The sequence below is a fragment of the Carassius auratus genome, chromosome 29, assembly GCF_003368295.1.
Source record: "Carassius auratus strain Wakin chromosome 29, ASM336829v1, whole genome shotgun sequence".
Lineage (NCBI taxonomy): Eukaryota > Metazoa > Chordata > Actinopteri > Cypriniformes > Cyprinidae > Carassius > Carassius auratus.
The window spans coordinates 8,897,435-8,911,705 of record NC_039271.1 but is presented as its reverse complement, the minus strand read 5'-3'; the positions used below and the strand labels follow the sequence as shown (position 1 = coordinate 8,911,705).

The 14,271-nt window shown below is 35.9% G+C and overlaps 1 protein-coding gene across 6 annotated transcripts in view; it reads left to right on the top strand.

Moving 5' to 3' along the window:
- Positions 1-14,271, top strand: part of LOC113048001 (glutamate receptor-interacting protein 1-like) — a 226,551-nt gene that overhangs the window by 189,981 nt on the left and 22,299 nt on the right. For all 6 annotated transcript variants that reach the window (XM_026209490.1, XM_026209489.1, XM_026209485.1 and 3 more), the window contains 4 exons: positions 44-193; positions 9,666-9,852; positions 11,611-11,756; positions 13,117-13,197. In XM_026209490.1, the coding sequence (XP_026065275.1) occupies positions 44-193; positions 9,666-9,852; positions 11,611-11,756; positions 13,117-13,197 (564 nt within the window). The remainder of the gene's footprint in view (positions 1-43; positions 194-9,665; positions 9,853-11,610; positions 11,757-13,116; positions 13,198-14,271) is intronic.

The window sequence follows — 14,271 nt, the reverse complement described above, 5'->3', positions numbered from 1 at the left end:
GAGAGTTGATAATTTTGCTAAAACATCTCTTTTTCCCACACAGCTCTGGGTTCATCCTTCTCTCCCACCTCCATGAGTGCCTACAGTCTGAGCTCACTCAACATGAACACGATACCACGCACCATGTATCCCACAAGTCCCCGCGGCACCATGATGAGACGCAAACTGAAGAAGAAAGACTACAAGAGCTCAAGTACGTTTGATGCAGTCATGTTGAATATTACAAGATCTAATAAGGATCAATCATCTTTTTTAAAAATAAAAAATTCGGCAGAATTCAAAAAGAGGCCTCATTCTTAAAGGGACAGTTCACCCAAAAATGTTAATTAATTTACCCACCCCCATATCATTCCAAATATTTCTGACTTACTTTCTTCTGTGGCTTCTGATGCAAAACCACCATAAATGTGAATTATACGACTCATACGCTGCATATGACAGCTTTGTGAGGAAGAGATGGACTTGATTTATCTCATTATTCACTGATCTTCACCTCCAGTGAGAAGTTCATTTCTGCAACTGGATCACTGAGTCATCTCGATGAATGAATCAATCTGAGAGTGAATCATTCAGTTTTGTAAACTGGATCAGCAGTTCATTTAAATTTGACTCAAAACAACTTTTCTTTCAAATGAATAGCTATTAAATTAAATTTGTTCCTCACCCAGAGCATTGTATGGAGCACTTCTATGATGCTTTTATGGTGCTTCCTCATCCTTTTTGAAGCTTGAAAGCTTTCACATGCAGATGCATTCTTTTCAAATAGCTTTATAGAATGCAACTGAATGAAACAGGGTCTTGAAACGCATTTAAAGGTAAAATTTTTACCTTGACGTGCTACAGTGTCTTACAAATGCCACAAAGGCCGCTCTGTATAATACATTGAATAATTAGATGAAAGTTTTTATCCTCTCTTCAACAGATTTACTGTCAGTCTTTGCCTGGTTCCACTCTGATTCATTCTATAAAACCTTTCGTTTTTTATCAGAATGGCTGAAGTAAACAGAAAAAGGCTTGGTTATTGATTTCCTGTTGTATGTATCAGCATCTCCACGCAGGCTCTGGCCAGGGACTCGTCTTGACTTTAATATTAGCTTTCGAATTTTTGTAGTTGCCTTTGCCATAAGTCAAGAGGTTGAAAGAACCGCCCGCAGTAATTCAGAAACAAACCTTTTTAAATGCCACATTTTGCTAAGTGCATGCAATTGTGCGAAGTGAAGCTTGGTCAAGCCGCTGAAAGCAATGAAAGCAATAAAACTCCAACATAAATGCGACGTGGTAGCTTGGTATTAAAGAAAGGCCATACATCTGTTATTCCTCCTGTCTTCGCTATGATAGTGTGTCTTTATCTGTACATTCCTACCTCTTCCATATGGTTCATATCCTTCCTGCCCTTCCTCTTCACGACTGGGCTTTGAATCTGAATAAGATCAGAGAGTGTGATAGCACTTACCTGAAGTGAACGCATTCTCTTCCAATATCTGAAGCCGCCAAGCGAAAGAGGGAAATTACACCTCTGGCTACCCAATAATTAGATCCTGAAAGATATTTCATATCCTTCAACCAAGCAGCGTCGTCATCGCCGCCTCTGCCGCAGATAATTACCCAACCAAGCTTTCATATCGCGTGGGGCTATTATCTGAGGGCTTCGTCAGCAGGACCAATAAACAAACGCTGGCACTGGAAAAATGGGTAATCAGCTGCTCACATTGCTGACCACGTTCATGCTATCATTCAGTAGCCAACTTGTTTTCGAGTTTGTTTTTTGTTGCATTTTGTAGCTGCTTGGTTATTTACTGTTGATGTTAGAGGAAGTGGAGTTTGGACAATTGCTGTAGAGAACCTGGCTGTGAAAGTAATGATTGGCTTGCAGGATGAGGCCAAGCTGCCAACAACATCAGATTCAAATTCAGACTTTCAAATTCAATTTTTTTTCTCTATCGGTTTTCTAGTGATGTGTGTAATTTTAGTTCCTTTTGTGCAGGGGGGGGGGGGTGGGGGGGCATCTTTTGGATTTTGTTGATATTGCATCAGATTTGTCATTTTGGACCAGCTGCCTCATGGGTTCTTTCTTCTGGCCCATGAGGCAGCTGGTCCAAAATGACAAATCTGATGCAATATCAACAAAATCCAAAAGATGCCATTGCCATGGTGGCCTGCTGTGCTTTAATGTTTACGTATAATGGTATATTCAGTCAGAATTAGAATGTGCTCAGTAATATGATCACAGTTGGATTTACCTCCTTATAGGCCAAGTAAATATTTTGGACCCTTACATATATAATATTATCACTCCAAAACAGCGAACAAAAATTAATCCTTGGAACTTGTTGCAGTGCTCTTTATCACAGAATCCCATTGCTGATTACAAACATTTGATTTTATTGCTAGAAACTGAGGCTTCGGTGTTTAAAATGCAGAAAATACCGTTATTGAGAGGGAAAGAGAGATGGATTAAATGTTTGTGAATTACAAGAGTACTGCATGTTTGTCTCTCAACATTATTCGGCAGCAGCATCTAGTTTAACTTCTTGAAAGCTATGGCATTTTTGATAATGCTGCTGTTTTTGATTTGCAGTACTATTTTACTGATAATGTCGCAGGTCAGCGCTGACAAGATTCTGTGTGTGTGTTTGTTGCACGTGTGCTCACGACCATGTGTGTATTTGTAGGAAAGAGTGGGAAAAAGAAACAGAGATTTGAGAGAAGTGGGAGGAAAAAAAGTGAGCTTTTCATAAGTAATAAGTATATTCCATATACTGTACAAGTACACACAGTACAGTACAGTAAGTGTAAATTTAGAATAAAAAAAATCTAAACTTCACTTGTCATACATATACTATAATGTGCCACTTCACTTATATTCAAAAACTTGATGTGGCCTTTCAGTCAAAAATTAAAAACTTTTTTTTTAGTTTTGGAAATTTTTGTACTCCAACTTACATATTTCACTAAGTTGGAGTACAAAAATTTCCAAAACTAAAACACACACCAAATAAATAAACACAAAAATACAAATATATTAAAGGTGTATAGATATATAAGAAACTAATAAATACAATTACTAAAAATAAACATAAAATGATATTGAAAATCTAAAAATAAAAACTAATTTAAAAATATTAATAAATACTATGATTGTATATAAATAATACTAAAATATAATTGGTGGCACCATTAGAAATATAATAATAATTGTTTCCAAACAGGTTTCCGAAGCACATAATGCCTCATCTCTTTCATCCTGAAATTATTTCAGCAAGGTTTTAATAGTGCTACAAATGAGAAATCCCTTAACAAATGGCTTGCTTAGCTATCTCATTAAACTGGGATTTGAGACGGTATTTCAAAGCGTTAAAACACTTTGGCTAATTTAACTGTGCATTTTTATCTGACTTTGTGTTTCATTTACTATGACTTGGCTGAACTTGTTATGAACATCACAGTTAATAGCTTCTCCTACCGCGTTGCTCACCGCTTGTGTTTGGCTTATACACCTGCTGCACGGAAACAGAGCATCTGATCAATTACACAAATTTATTTCCAGTTTTACTACCACGAGCATGTGCACGGCCCCTCATAGATGCCATTTGTTTAGGAAAATTATTTCATAATGGGTCTGTAATAGCTGTATTGAGTCTTTTCACAACTATGCCGGAGTGAGATATAATAGAACATACAATATTCACTGTTAAAAAGCAAATGCAGCAGACATACTGTTTCGTAGTTTGTATCATTTAAAAAAAATGTGTAATTAACTTTTACACAGTAAAACTTTGCACCACTAAAAATTTAATTTAATTAAAAAAAAAAACAATTATTTGGACACGCTTGACTTTTTTTTCATGACCTTCGGCTAAAATGCATGAAATCGTATAAAATTTAAATGGATAATTGCTGAAAAACTGCTAATGGATATTAGCACCTTATCAGCAATCACCTTGTCTCTACCCACTGCTGTGAAGCTCAGATGGCAGCAAATTGTTCACTGGCTCACTGGCCCAAATTGAAAGCTTAATTAAAGCTTGATTAACTTCACTGATGCTCCAAATGAGCTCTATTTGCATAGCACCTTGATTTCACTGTCCATAGAGCTCTGCACAGAGGTCGTGGCAGTCGAATCAAGGAGTCTATTGCCCAGGATATGTTCTGACAGCCTAAAGTGAGAAGGCAAATGAATGAGGACGGGTTCACTGCATGATGTGCTGCTGATTCAGCATTCCCAGCCCTTGCATGAGTGACGTCTTCTAGCATACAAACTGGCATTGGTTTGTTAAAAGTCCCTCCTGAGGCCTTTGCTGTCGCTGGCTAACAGGGACAGGATGAACCTCACACACTGTTCAACACATCAAAAAGAGAGAGAGAAAGAGATGGAGGGAGGGAGATATTTGCTGCAAAGTCACCCATCAGACAGCAATGACACGTCTGAATGAAGGACAAATCTCTTGTATTTTGTTGTGAAATCTATTAGATAAGTTAAACTGTTATCTGAAATAAAATTAACCTAGCATGAAAAGCATTTTGTTCATTTAGTAACGATATTTTCTAATGTATAATACTTTATTTTAATATAATTAATATTTTGTATATATTTAATATTAATGACTATATATTATACATATTATTTACTATATATTAAACAAATACTATATTTATTTACTAATAATTGTGTCTCTTTTTTCTTGTCAGTTTAATTTTTATTATTCATTTTGTCAATTTAGCTTCACCCTCATTTTATTACTAGAAAATTTCCACATCAGGGTTTAAAACTATTTTGACTTGTTAATGTAAAATTAATAGATCTTATAATATTAAATAATTATTAATTTTAATAGTATTCATTTTGATTGTTCATTTTTTTCCATTTAGTTCCATCCTGATTCAATTTTATTGGTTTAAAAAAGTCAGGGTTTAAAACTATTTTTGCAATTTAAAATGTAAATAAATCTAATATTTAATCATTTTAAAAATATTATGTCCATTTTGCCCACTTGGATATATCAAATATTATGTTCTGTCCTGATTCTTTTTTAATTGCTAGAAATGTACAAAAATGGCATAAACCTGAAAATGTAATAATTCGTTTAACCTCCTGAGGTTCACAGTCAATATTTTTGAAGGTTAAGCACCTCCTTTCACTGGCTGTTTGTTGAAAAGGTTTTTTTTTTTTTAAAGAGGAAGAAGAATTTTGTTCCCCAATTGTTGAAAATGTCTACTGCAAGATCAAACAGTCAATGAAGCGGTGAGAAGAAACTATCTTTTCCCCACACACACACACACCCCATAAACAGACACATTCAGTCTGTAGTCTCCTCTTCTCCTGCTGGGGATACTCTAAAAGGCTTTCACTGATGTCTTTTGTAAATCTTGTTTTACCACTGTTGGAGGTGGTGTCATGCTAATTTTTGTTTCCCTCTGCGTTTTTGTAGTCCGGAACAAACCATTCTGCATTTAATGTACTGTGACCGAACTAGCACCATGTCTTCTCACCAGGAGAATATTAGCATAATTTAATTGTTGACTAATGCCCACTGTCCTCGTTTATGATTTCCATGCGGTTGTCAGTTGAGGTATTTTTCTCTAGCGTTCTGCCAGAGAAAACTATGATTATATTAAAGGACAGTGTTGACGACCCTTAAGGTTCCTGATATCTTCAGCAAGACAGATCAGTTTACAGCATAAACAGTTTTAAGAAACTGTTCTTCTCAAGCTCCTTTTATGTGACTCAAGGATTCAACACACATGCACACACATACACACACACACAAGCATCAATGCTCTTGCCTCTGCATGAAAACTGTTAATGCAAAAGGTGTCATATAAATATTTTTACCCTACAATGCACACCTGTGTTTTTTGATTTTACTTATATTTTGTGTATTAGCCTCAGACATGTATATATTTATTTTGTCATTGGTTTGATAGCCTTGTTACTCCAAAGATTACTTAACATTTTGTTTTTTTAATCAGTTTCATATATCATGTTGATTATATATTTTAATTAAGGTCAGTATATTTTAGGATTCTACACTCAGTGCATGTAGGATGTACATACATAAACTACAATGCAAACATACAATAATAATAAACCGTCAATAAGAATTTTAATGCTCACCAAGGCTGCATTTATTTGAAATAGAAATACAGTAAAATGAAAACATTACAATTTATAACACTTTAATATGTACATTTGAAAATATCTGAAAATATGTTAAAGCAGCTTTGTCAGCAACATTACTCCAGACTTTGGTGTCACATGATCTTTCAGAAATCATTCTAATATGCTGATTTTATGCTCATGAAATATTAATTATGATGATACATTTTGAAAACAGTTGAGGAACTGTGATTCAAAATACATTTACATTGATCAATTTATTACATCCTTGCTGAATAAACTTAATTAATTATCTCTCTCTCTCTCTCTCTATATATATATATGGGGTGTAACGGTATTCGTACCGGACCGTTTCGGTACAGGGCTTTCGGTACGTTGCACGTGTGTACCGAATGACCGAATGTAATATTTTGGTTCATTTTCGTGTTTCCAAACGAACATATTAAGTGGCGGAAGTCTCCGCGTTCAGTGAAAATCCCGCCCTGCAGCAAGGCCGGCGACACTCTGGATGCGTGGCGCAAGCGTCTCAGCTGCGTGGCATGTCCGTTTTTTAATTCGGCTCCCATGTTTAGAGGAACAGGAGTGCATGCTAGAAATAGAGCCGACATCTTTCTATTTTTCATGCGTTGGAAGCGTTTCCAGGCAAAATAGAATAGGAAAATGTCATTTTGTACACAAATACATATGAATTCATGACACTTTGATGTTTGAAAGTCTACAGGTATATTCAGATATAAATGTAATTTAAAAAATAAATTTATAATTATCGATTTTCAAATAATGCACCTGTCAAACATAGTCTATTTTGTCGTCAATACTTTTGACAGGTGCAATATGCCAGTGTGTTACCGGCCTAACTACAAGTTACAACTAGGAAAAAAACGATTGTAATTCAAACGCAGCTCCCGTCGGCATTTAAACAGACCTTTGCTCTTAATTCTGATCAGTCCAACACTATAACGAAATCTGAGCAGGTCTAAAAACTGAAACTGTTGACACTGCACTTTACACTATGGAAAAGTTATATATATATATTAAATATAAGCAGACCTATAAGCTGGGATTGGTAATGCTGCACTGTAATCATAGTTATTTATTTATATTTGTCATTATATTCTGTAATATGATATTAGTTTGAGACTCAGAGTATTTTATTTAGTGGAGAACTTTGCAGCAGTATGTTATTTCTTATTCTTTTTTATATTTTATATATATATTATTAAAAAGTATTTTTAAAAAGTGTAAACAAATTGTTGAAAAAAGTTTATAGTAATAAACAACCTGCAGTTTAATGTTTTCATTTCTTTCCCTTACTGTACCGAAAATGAACTGAACTGTGACTTTAAAACCGAGGTACGTACCGAACCGTGATTTTTGCGTACTGTTACACCCCTAATATATATATACAGTACAGACCAAAAGTTTAGACACACCTTCTCATTCAAAGAGTTTTCTTTATTTTCATGTGTCCAAACTTTTGGTCTGTACTGTATATATTTATAGAGAGAGAGAGAGAGAGAGAGAGAGAGAGAGAGAGAGCTTAGAATAGTCCTGCTGATCGAAACAATGACTTAACTCAAGGGCTTTAAGATCAAAGGTGCATTCTTTCCAATTTTACTAGAGCTGCCAAAATCCGTTCTCTGCCAAAGAAGAGATGTTTCAAACTCTTCTGACTCATTCTAACGATTTCGAGTAACAGCTGACTCACTGGTCTGTGGGAAGCTGAAATTTGAGATTTTTTGCAGGAAGGAGGAGGATCGAATGAGCGAGAGAGAGTCAGTTGGCTTGGCTGGTGATTCTTTGAGATGTGTCGACAATGACCCCTCAGGTGCTTCCTTGTCTGTTAGAGCCTTTGAAGTCTAACACAAACCGAAGACACCACTTAACCAAATCCCTTCACGAAGCAAAACTCCGAAGCGCACAAAGCCCTGTTGGGTCAGTTCACAGTCCCTGGGCCATTCGCAAAAAGACCAGTCAGTATCATTTTCAATGCTTCAGACAAGAGGAGTCCCAATCGACTGTTGATCGATGTGCACCGCAGACCCGTCCCTGAAAGCCTTTCAGCATCCAAGAGGCGTCCTGTCCTCATCTGCGTCACCTTAGCCTCCCTTTCTCATCCCTCACTCCCAATAAAAAAGGAAAGGTCACTGCATTTAAAACAATAAAGGTGTCTGGAGCTGTAAATCTAGCCCGTGAGCAGGATCATCAATCTCAGATAGACTCACTCTCAAGTCACACTAGAGCGATCTGGCGAGTATAAGAGGTTCTTTAAAAATGCGCGCAGGCCTGGTTTGGTGCCGGTCGATAACCCGCAGGCAGATTTCCGTATGACCGGGACGTGTCTATGGGGAAAGAGACCTCTTGGCTGTCGTCTGTGCTCCCTGGTGCTTGGGTTGATGGATTAAGCTTGGTCAGTCAAGGGTGTGACGGCCGCTCGTGTGTCGGACCACATTTTCACTCGGCTGTTTGAAAGCATACACTGTGAAACAAACATCTCTGAAAATTGGGCCTTTTTTGCAGCCCAGTTACAATGTGTGGCTTTGCAATTGAGATGTATCCCATGAGACTTTATTGATCTAGACAATTGTAAATGAGGTGCAGCACGCTGTATAAATCAGGTTATGCTTATGTGCCTGTCTGCTTTTCAGTAAGCTGGTTTAAACGCTCTCAATCAGCTTGGTGAAAACAACAGGGTTTCTAATAGATATAGAGAAGATATACACAGTTTTTTAGTTAACATTATCATTCGATATTGCATATATGCCAGTGCATGTTAATTGTATTTTTACATTTATGATGTATTTTCTGTTATATAGTACTTGAAAGTTCACCTTTAAAAACACAAGAATATTTTTTTATATATTTATATACATATTTATATATGAAAAGGTAGCAGTCAGAAACAACACTGGTGCATTCCTAATATTTCACTTAACTATATTCAGTCAAATATTAGTTTTTGTGGTGGTATTATTATTTATAATGACAACACTATTTTTTTAAGTATTGTATTATATAGTCATTTCAGATCCAGAGTCAGACCCATAAAATAAGGAAGTTCTAACAACCTCATAATTTGCACCGTCTACAGAAAGAGTTTCCCTAAATCCCTGTGGTCTGATTTGCGATATAATACACCAGCTCTATATCAAACTGACTTTTCTTATTTCTAAGCACACGTAGTTGGCCCAAAGATACTAGCACACATATTGAATTCTTATCTGCAGCGAGGGAACAAATCCAGCTCAGTCACTGCAAAGACTCACATGGCTGCCAACCTTTTAGTCTGTGAAAGATGCTTTGAGATGCATACAGAACAGCTATTTGAAACATTTAAAGTATTGTTTAGTAGAATTTGGTTGATTTATATTTTTTTTTATGTTGATGGCCAAAGGAGAAGTTTAGCAGAATGTTCAAGCTGCTCTTTTCCATATAGTAAAAATGAATTGGGAGGTTCCTTTTGGGCCCCAAAAATCAATTTTGTAGGATTCTGTGAGGAACTTTCTGCTGTTTGTGACCCTGTTGCCCTCTGTTTTCATGCCTCTAGTGTCTCTGGCTTCCAGTACGGTAGGACTTGCCGGTCAGGTGGTCCACACAGAAACAACTGAGGTGACCCTCATCAGCGACTCCATCATGGGCTTTGGGATCCAGCTTCAGGGAGGAGTCTTTGCCACAGAAACCCTGTCCTCTCCTCCGCTCATCGCTTACATAGATCCCGACAGCCCAGCAGAGCGGTAAGATCCGCGACACAATTTTTATTAATCTCCATTAATCACCTCTTTTGACCTAGTTAAATTTCTGGGTTTTAATATTCCACATACCCTTCCTCAGATCAGAGCACTCGGCACGGCTTAATTGTTTGCGTTATCAGAGAAGTGTGAACTTCCCTTTGGGAATCTTGAATATTTAATCTCAAATCTAATTTTGATTATTTGAACACGTCCCAAAGACCACAGTTATTACATCACTGCACATCTCTCGCCGCTTAGAACTTGTCCTCCGCAGAGCCACGGCTTCATAAATGATATAATGCAATGATCACATATGATGTATAACTGCCTGGCCGTGATGATCTGATTTCCAGGCTGCTTGGGCTGTGATTGACTACAGCATTACGTGATAGAGCAAAGCACTTCACTATAATTACCTGAGTGGCGGAGCCTCAGCTGGCATCCAAATGAGCTTACTGGTCGACCGAGGTGGATTTACATCCAACTTCACTGTAATTACTGACCTAAGCAACAGGAATGAGTCGCTGCCAGCTGAAGTTGTAATTGCTGTGAATTGTTAAACCTTGTAATGCATAAACCTTGTAATGTTGGTGATTTGATAAAGAGTTACCGGAGTTGTACAAGTGGAACAAGAGTAGTAATGCTGCATTTTAATAATTTTAATAATGCATTATTTCCCAAAAACATTTCACAAATTCATTTGAGCCTTTGTGGGGACACCCGTGTGGTGTTTTACTTTCTTTTTAGAGCAATATACAAAATAGTATAGTATTACAGAGTGAATTATAATATAGTAAATTATGATTTGTTACAGTAAATTACAGAATCATTTTATTAACTTCTCTTTTCTTACTGTATATAGATTTGTTTTACTTGGTTTTGTCTCAGTGATATACAATATACAGTTTATTCACTTAACTTATAATACAAAGTATTATATTTAGTCAAATGCTGAAGTTCACCACTGTGGATTAGGTTGGTTATACGAGTTACGGTGTTCTGGTGGTTAAATTTTTTTAATTCAATATAAATTGTAAAGTAAAATAAAATACAGTTAAAGAAAGAAATGTCCCGCTTATATTTGAATGTTGCTCAACATGATTTAGAGATGCACTAAAAATTAACAAACACTAAATAATACATATTCCAGATGAATACACATCTTAGAAAAACATCACACTCAGAAAAGCATGCACGTTTTCAGCTGAACCTGTTTCTATATTGTAACTGGGTCTGTCAAGCTAAAAAGAACAAAAAAGTACCTTAAAAAGTCATTATTCTCAGTAAATATTTTCCTACAACACCATTATTTTTTGAGGCTAATTACAATATGACTTGTCTGAATGTTTTGCATTTTTGTTGTTGGTGATGCACACTGGATACCAGCATCCAAAAAGCAGAAACTACCTTATGGTGACCAACTTTGTTTTTAGCAGTGAAAGCAAAAGCAATTAAGCCATTCTGTTTTTAGTTGTTGTTCCCTCAGCTATTAAAAAGTGCTTTTACTCTGACCTTCAGCTAAGAGGACATTGTATTTTTGGCTAAAGCGTAACATTCACTCACTAATGTCTATTTAACAGCGCCAGCTGGCATAATATAAGTGGTTGGCTGGTCAGTCAGTGTGAAATCTTTCCTGGGTCCCACTACCCCTTTTTGTCTCCCTCTACACCAGTCCATTATTTTAATTTTTTACCGTCTGCACAGCTAATCTGTTGGCCAGTGCAAGAGGAATGGTGTGTTAAATCTGCTCTCTGTACGCAGGTGCGGTATCCTGCAGATTGGCGACCGCATCCTGTCAATAAACGGCATCCCCACGGAGGACAGCACGCTGGAGGAGACCAATCAGCTGCTGAGGGACTCCAGCATCACCAGCAAAGTCACACTGGAGATTGAGTTTGACGTAGCAGGTAGGGACGCGTGCTGGCAGTGTAATCACAGGATAGGCCACGGCGAAAGTCTGTAGTCCTTGAGACACACTTTAAGTAGCTTGTCATCCTAGTGTTTTGTCTTGTTTAATTTGGTTTGATAATTAATTAATCTTTTAAATTGTGTTTCTGACGACTTCAAGGAGACTTCTAATACGAATTAGAATGATTTCTGAAGGATCATGTGACACTGAAGACTGATGCTTTTTCATCATAAAAAATTAATTACATTTTAGAATATATACAAATAAAAACATTATTTTGAATTGTAATAATATTTCTTTTTTTAATGACTTTTTGGTCAAATAAATGAGCATGAGAATTCTTTCAGAAACTCTCAAAAAACTCACTAACCCCAAACTTTTGAACAGTGATGCAAGTTATTTGTTAAGTTAATTTGCAATATTTGTCATATTTTTGGCATGGCATGATTGTACCATTATTGGCAAGACCTGCATATTTCCATTTCCAAAACTGAATGTCAATTTTCTGTGCAACCCAATAAAATGTAAATGTTTATCACAGAGCAATAACATTTGCTTTTGGAAGGATGCGCTTGAAGGAGAAAACGTAACCGTGTTTTTGCTTGTACAGTATTATTTATCGTTCAGGCCAAGTGGTTGTTTTAAAAGACACTTTTGTTGAGGAGTTGGTTTGAATTACTGCATGATCATTTCTAGAGCAGAGGTCTTTGTGCAATGGCGGGTCACTGGAGAGCTGTGCATTTTCTTTCTTTGAGCGCTTGGACACTTCTGTCATTCTTTTTGAGTTTGACTCACTGCCCAGAGGAGAACGACATATTTTATGAAGATTTTATTTCTGCCATCTTTCCCAGACCGAGCTTCCTGCGCTTCTGTCAGAAAGATTGACTACATCTCTGCCCGAAAGAAAGACTGAATATTTAACTGCTCCATGTTCCCATGTCACTTTAAAGAGAGTGTTCACCCCCAAAAAATAATGTTGCTTTCTTTCTTGCATGTAAAACAAAGCAAGTAAAAGCTACTCTTTTACATGCAATGTAAACACCACTGTGGTTGATCACGTTCATTGTATGGAAAAAAAACAGCTTGGACATTCTACTAAACATCTAATTTTGCATTCCATTGAAAAAAGATCATCATACAGAGTTGGAACAACATGAGGGTGAGAAAATGATGACAGAACTGTCCCCAAGTGTTGGTTTGGACATTCATTTGAATCTCCACTTTTCGGTTTCAAAATGATCTATTAATTCACAATTATAAAATTTCCAGAATGATGGTATATATATATATATATATATATATATATATATATAGGCTTGTATCTAAAAATCAACCTTTTTGTACTTTTTTACATTTAGAATCGGTTATTCCGAGCAGTGGAACCTTCCATGTGAAGCTACCAAAGAAGCCAGGTGTGGAACTGGGCATCACCATCAGCTGTACGTATTCTTCTCTCACTTCCTCTATGCATATTAATAAGGCTGTTTTTGCTTGTGCTCTTGGACCTTCAATCCAGGTGTAAAAATTATATTTAATGGTGCATGTTAAGGCAGGCAAAAACCTTGAAGGAAAGTTGCTTTGGATACAAGCTTCTGCCAAATGCATAAATGTACATGTAAGAAAGTATAGTGAAAGAAAATGTATCTGTGAAAGTGTTGTTAAATAACCTTAAAATCCTTTTAGAGCTTTAATTGCCTCTTTAGCATTTTTCTGTCCATTGATCAGGCCACAAATTTAGAAATAAGTCTACACAATTGGGTAGTTCTCCATTGCCTAAATCACTGAATATGTGACATTTAACCCGTTTCAGTTCCAAATACATAAAATAAAATAAAAAAAGCATCTGGGTGACTTATTACTGGATTTCTTGGGAAATAATGTAGCTGTTGCTTATTAGAGTGATGAAAAAAAGGTTCTTACTCGGAGGGTTTGTGCTTATTACATTTTGAAGTTTTGCATGAAAAGCAGTGCGTAATTATATATTATCTCTCATTTATTGCAATAGTAAATTTAATTGCTAGGCACAGACTGAAGGTCACAGTGTCTGAGTCAGGAACTGAAGGCAGTTTCAGTGTATTGCTTTGTTTTTGTATATGAAGGTCTCTCAGGGAACCATAACATAATGATAATCTAATGATATTTTTGATTACAATACTCAAAGAAAGGCAAAACTTCTTTTAATCCCTTTATCAAATGCCTTTTGTATTTCAATGATTACTAGTATATACCATTATATTTTTTATCAATATTTCAAATTAACTTTTATATTTTCAGTTTAAATTTGAAATTATTTTTTAGTGCTTTTATATGCTTTTGTAAGTTTTTTTATATATATAATTTAATCATTTTAAATAATTGCAAATATTTTTATATATATAGTTTTATTTCAGTTAGTATTTTTTGTACTTTTTGTTTTTGGTTTTCCACCTAATATTTATATTTTATTTCAGAATTATTTCAATTAACAAAGATGTTTTTATTAATAGTTTTGGTAAATGATAACAGCACTGCCT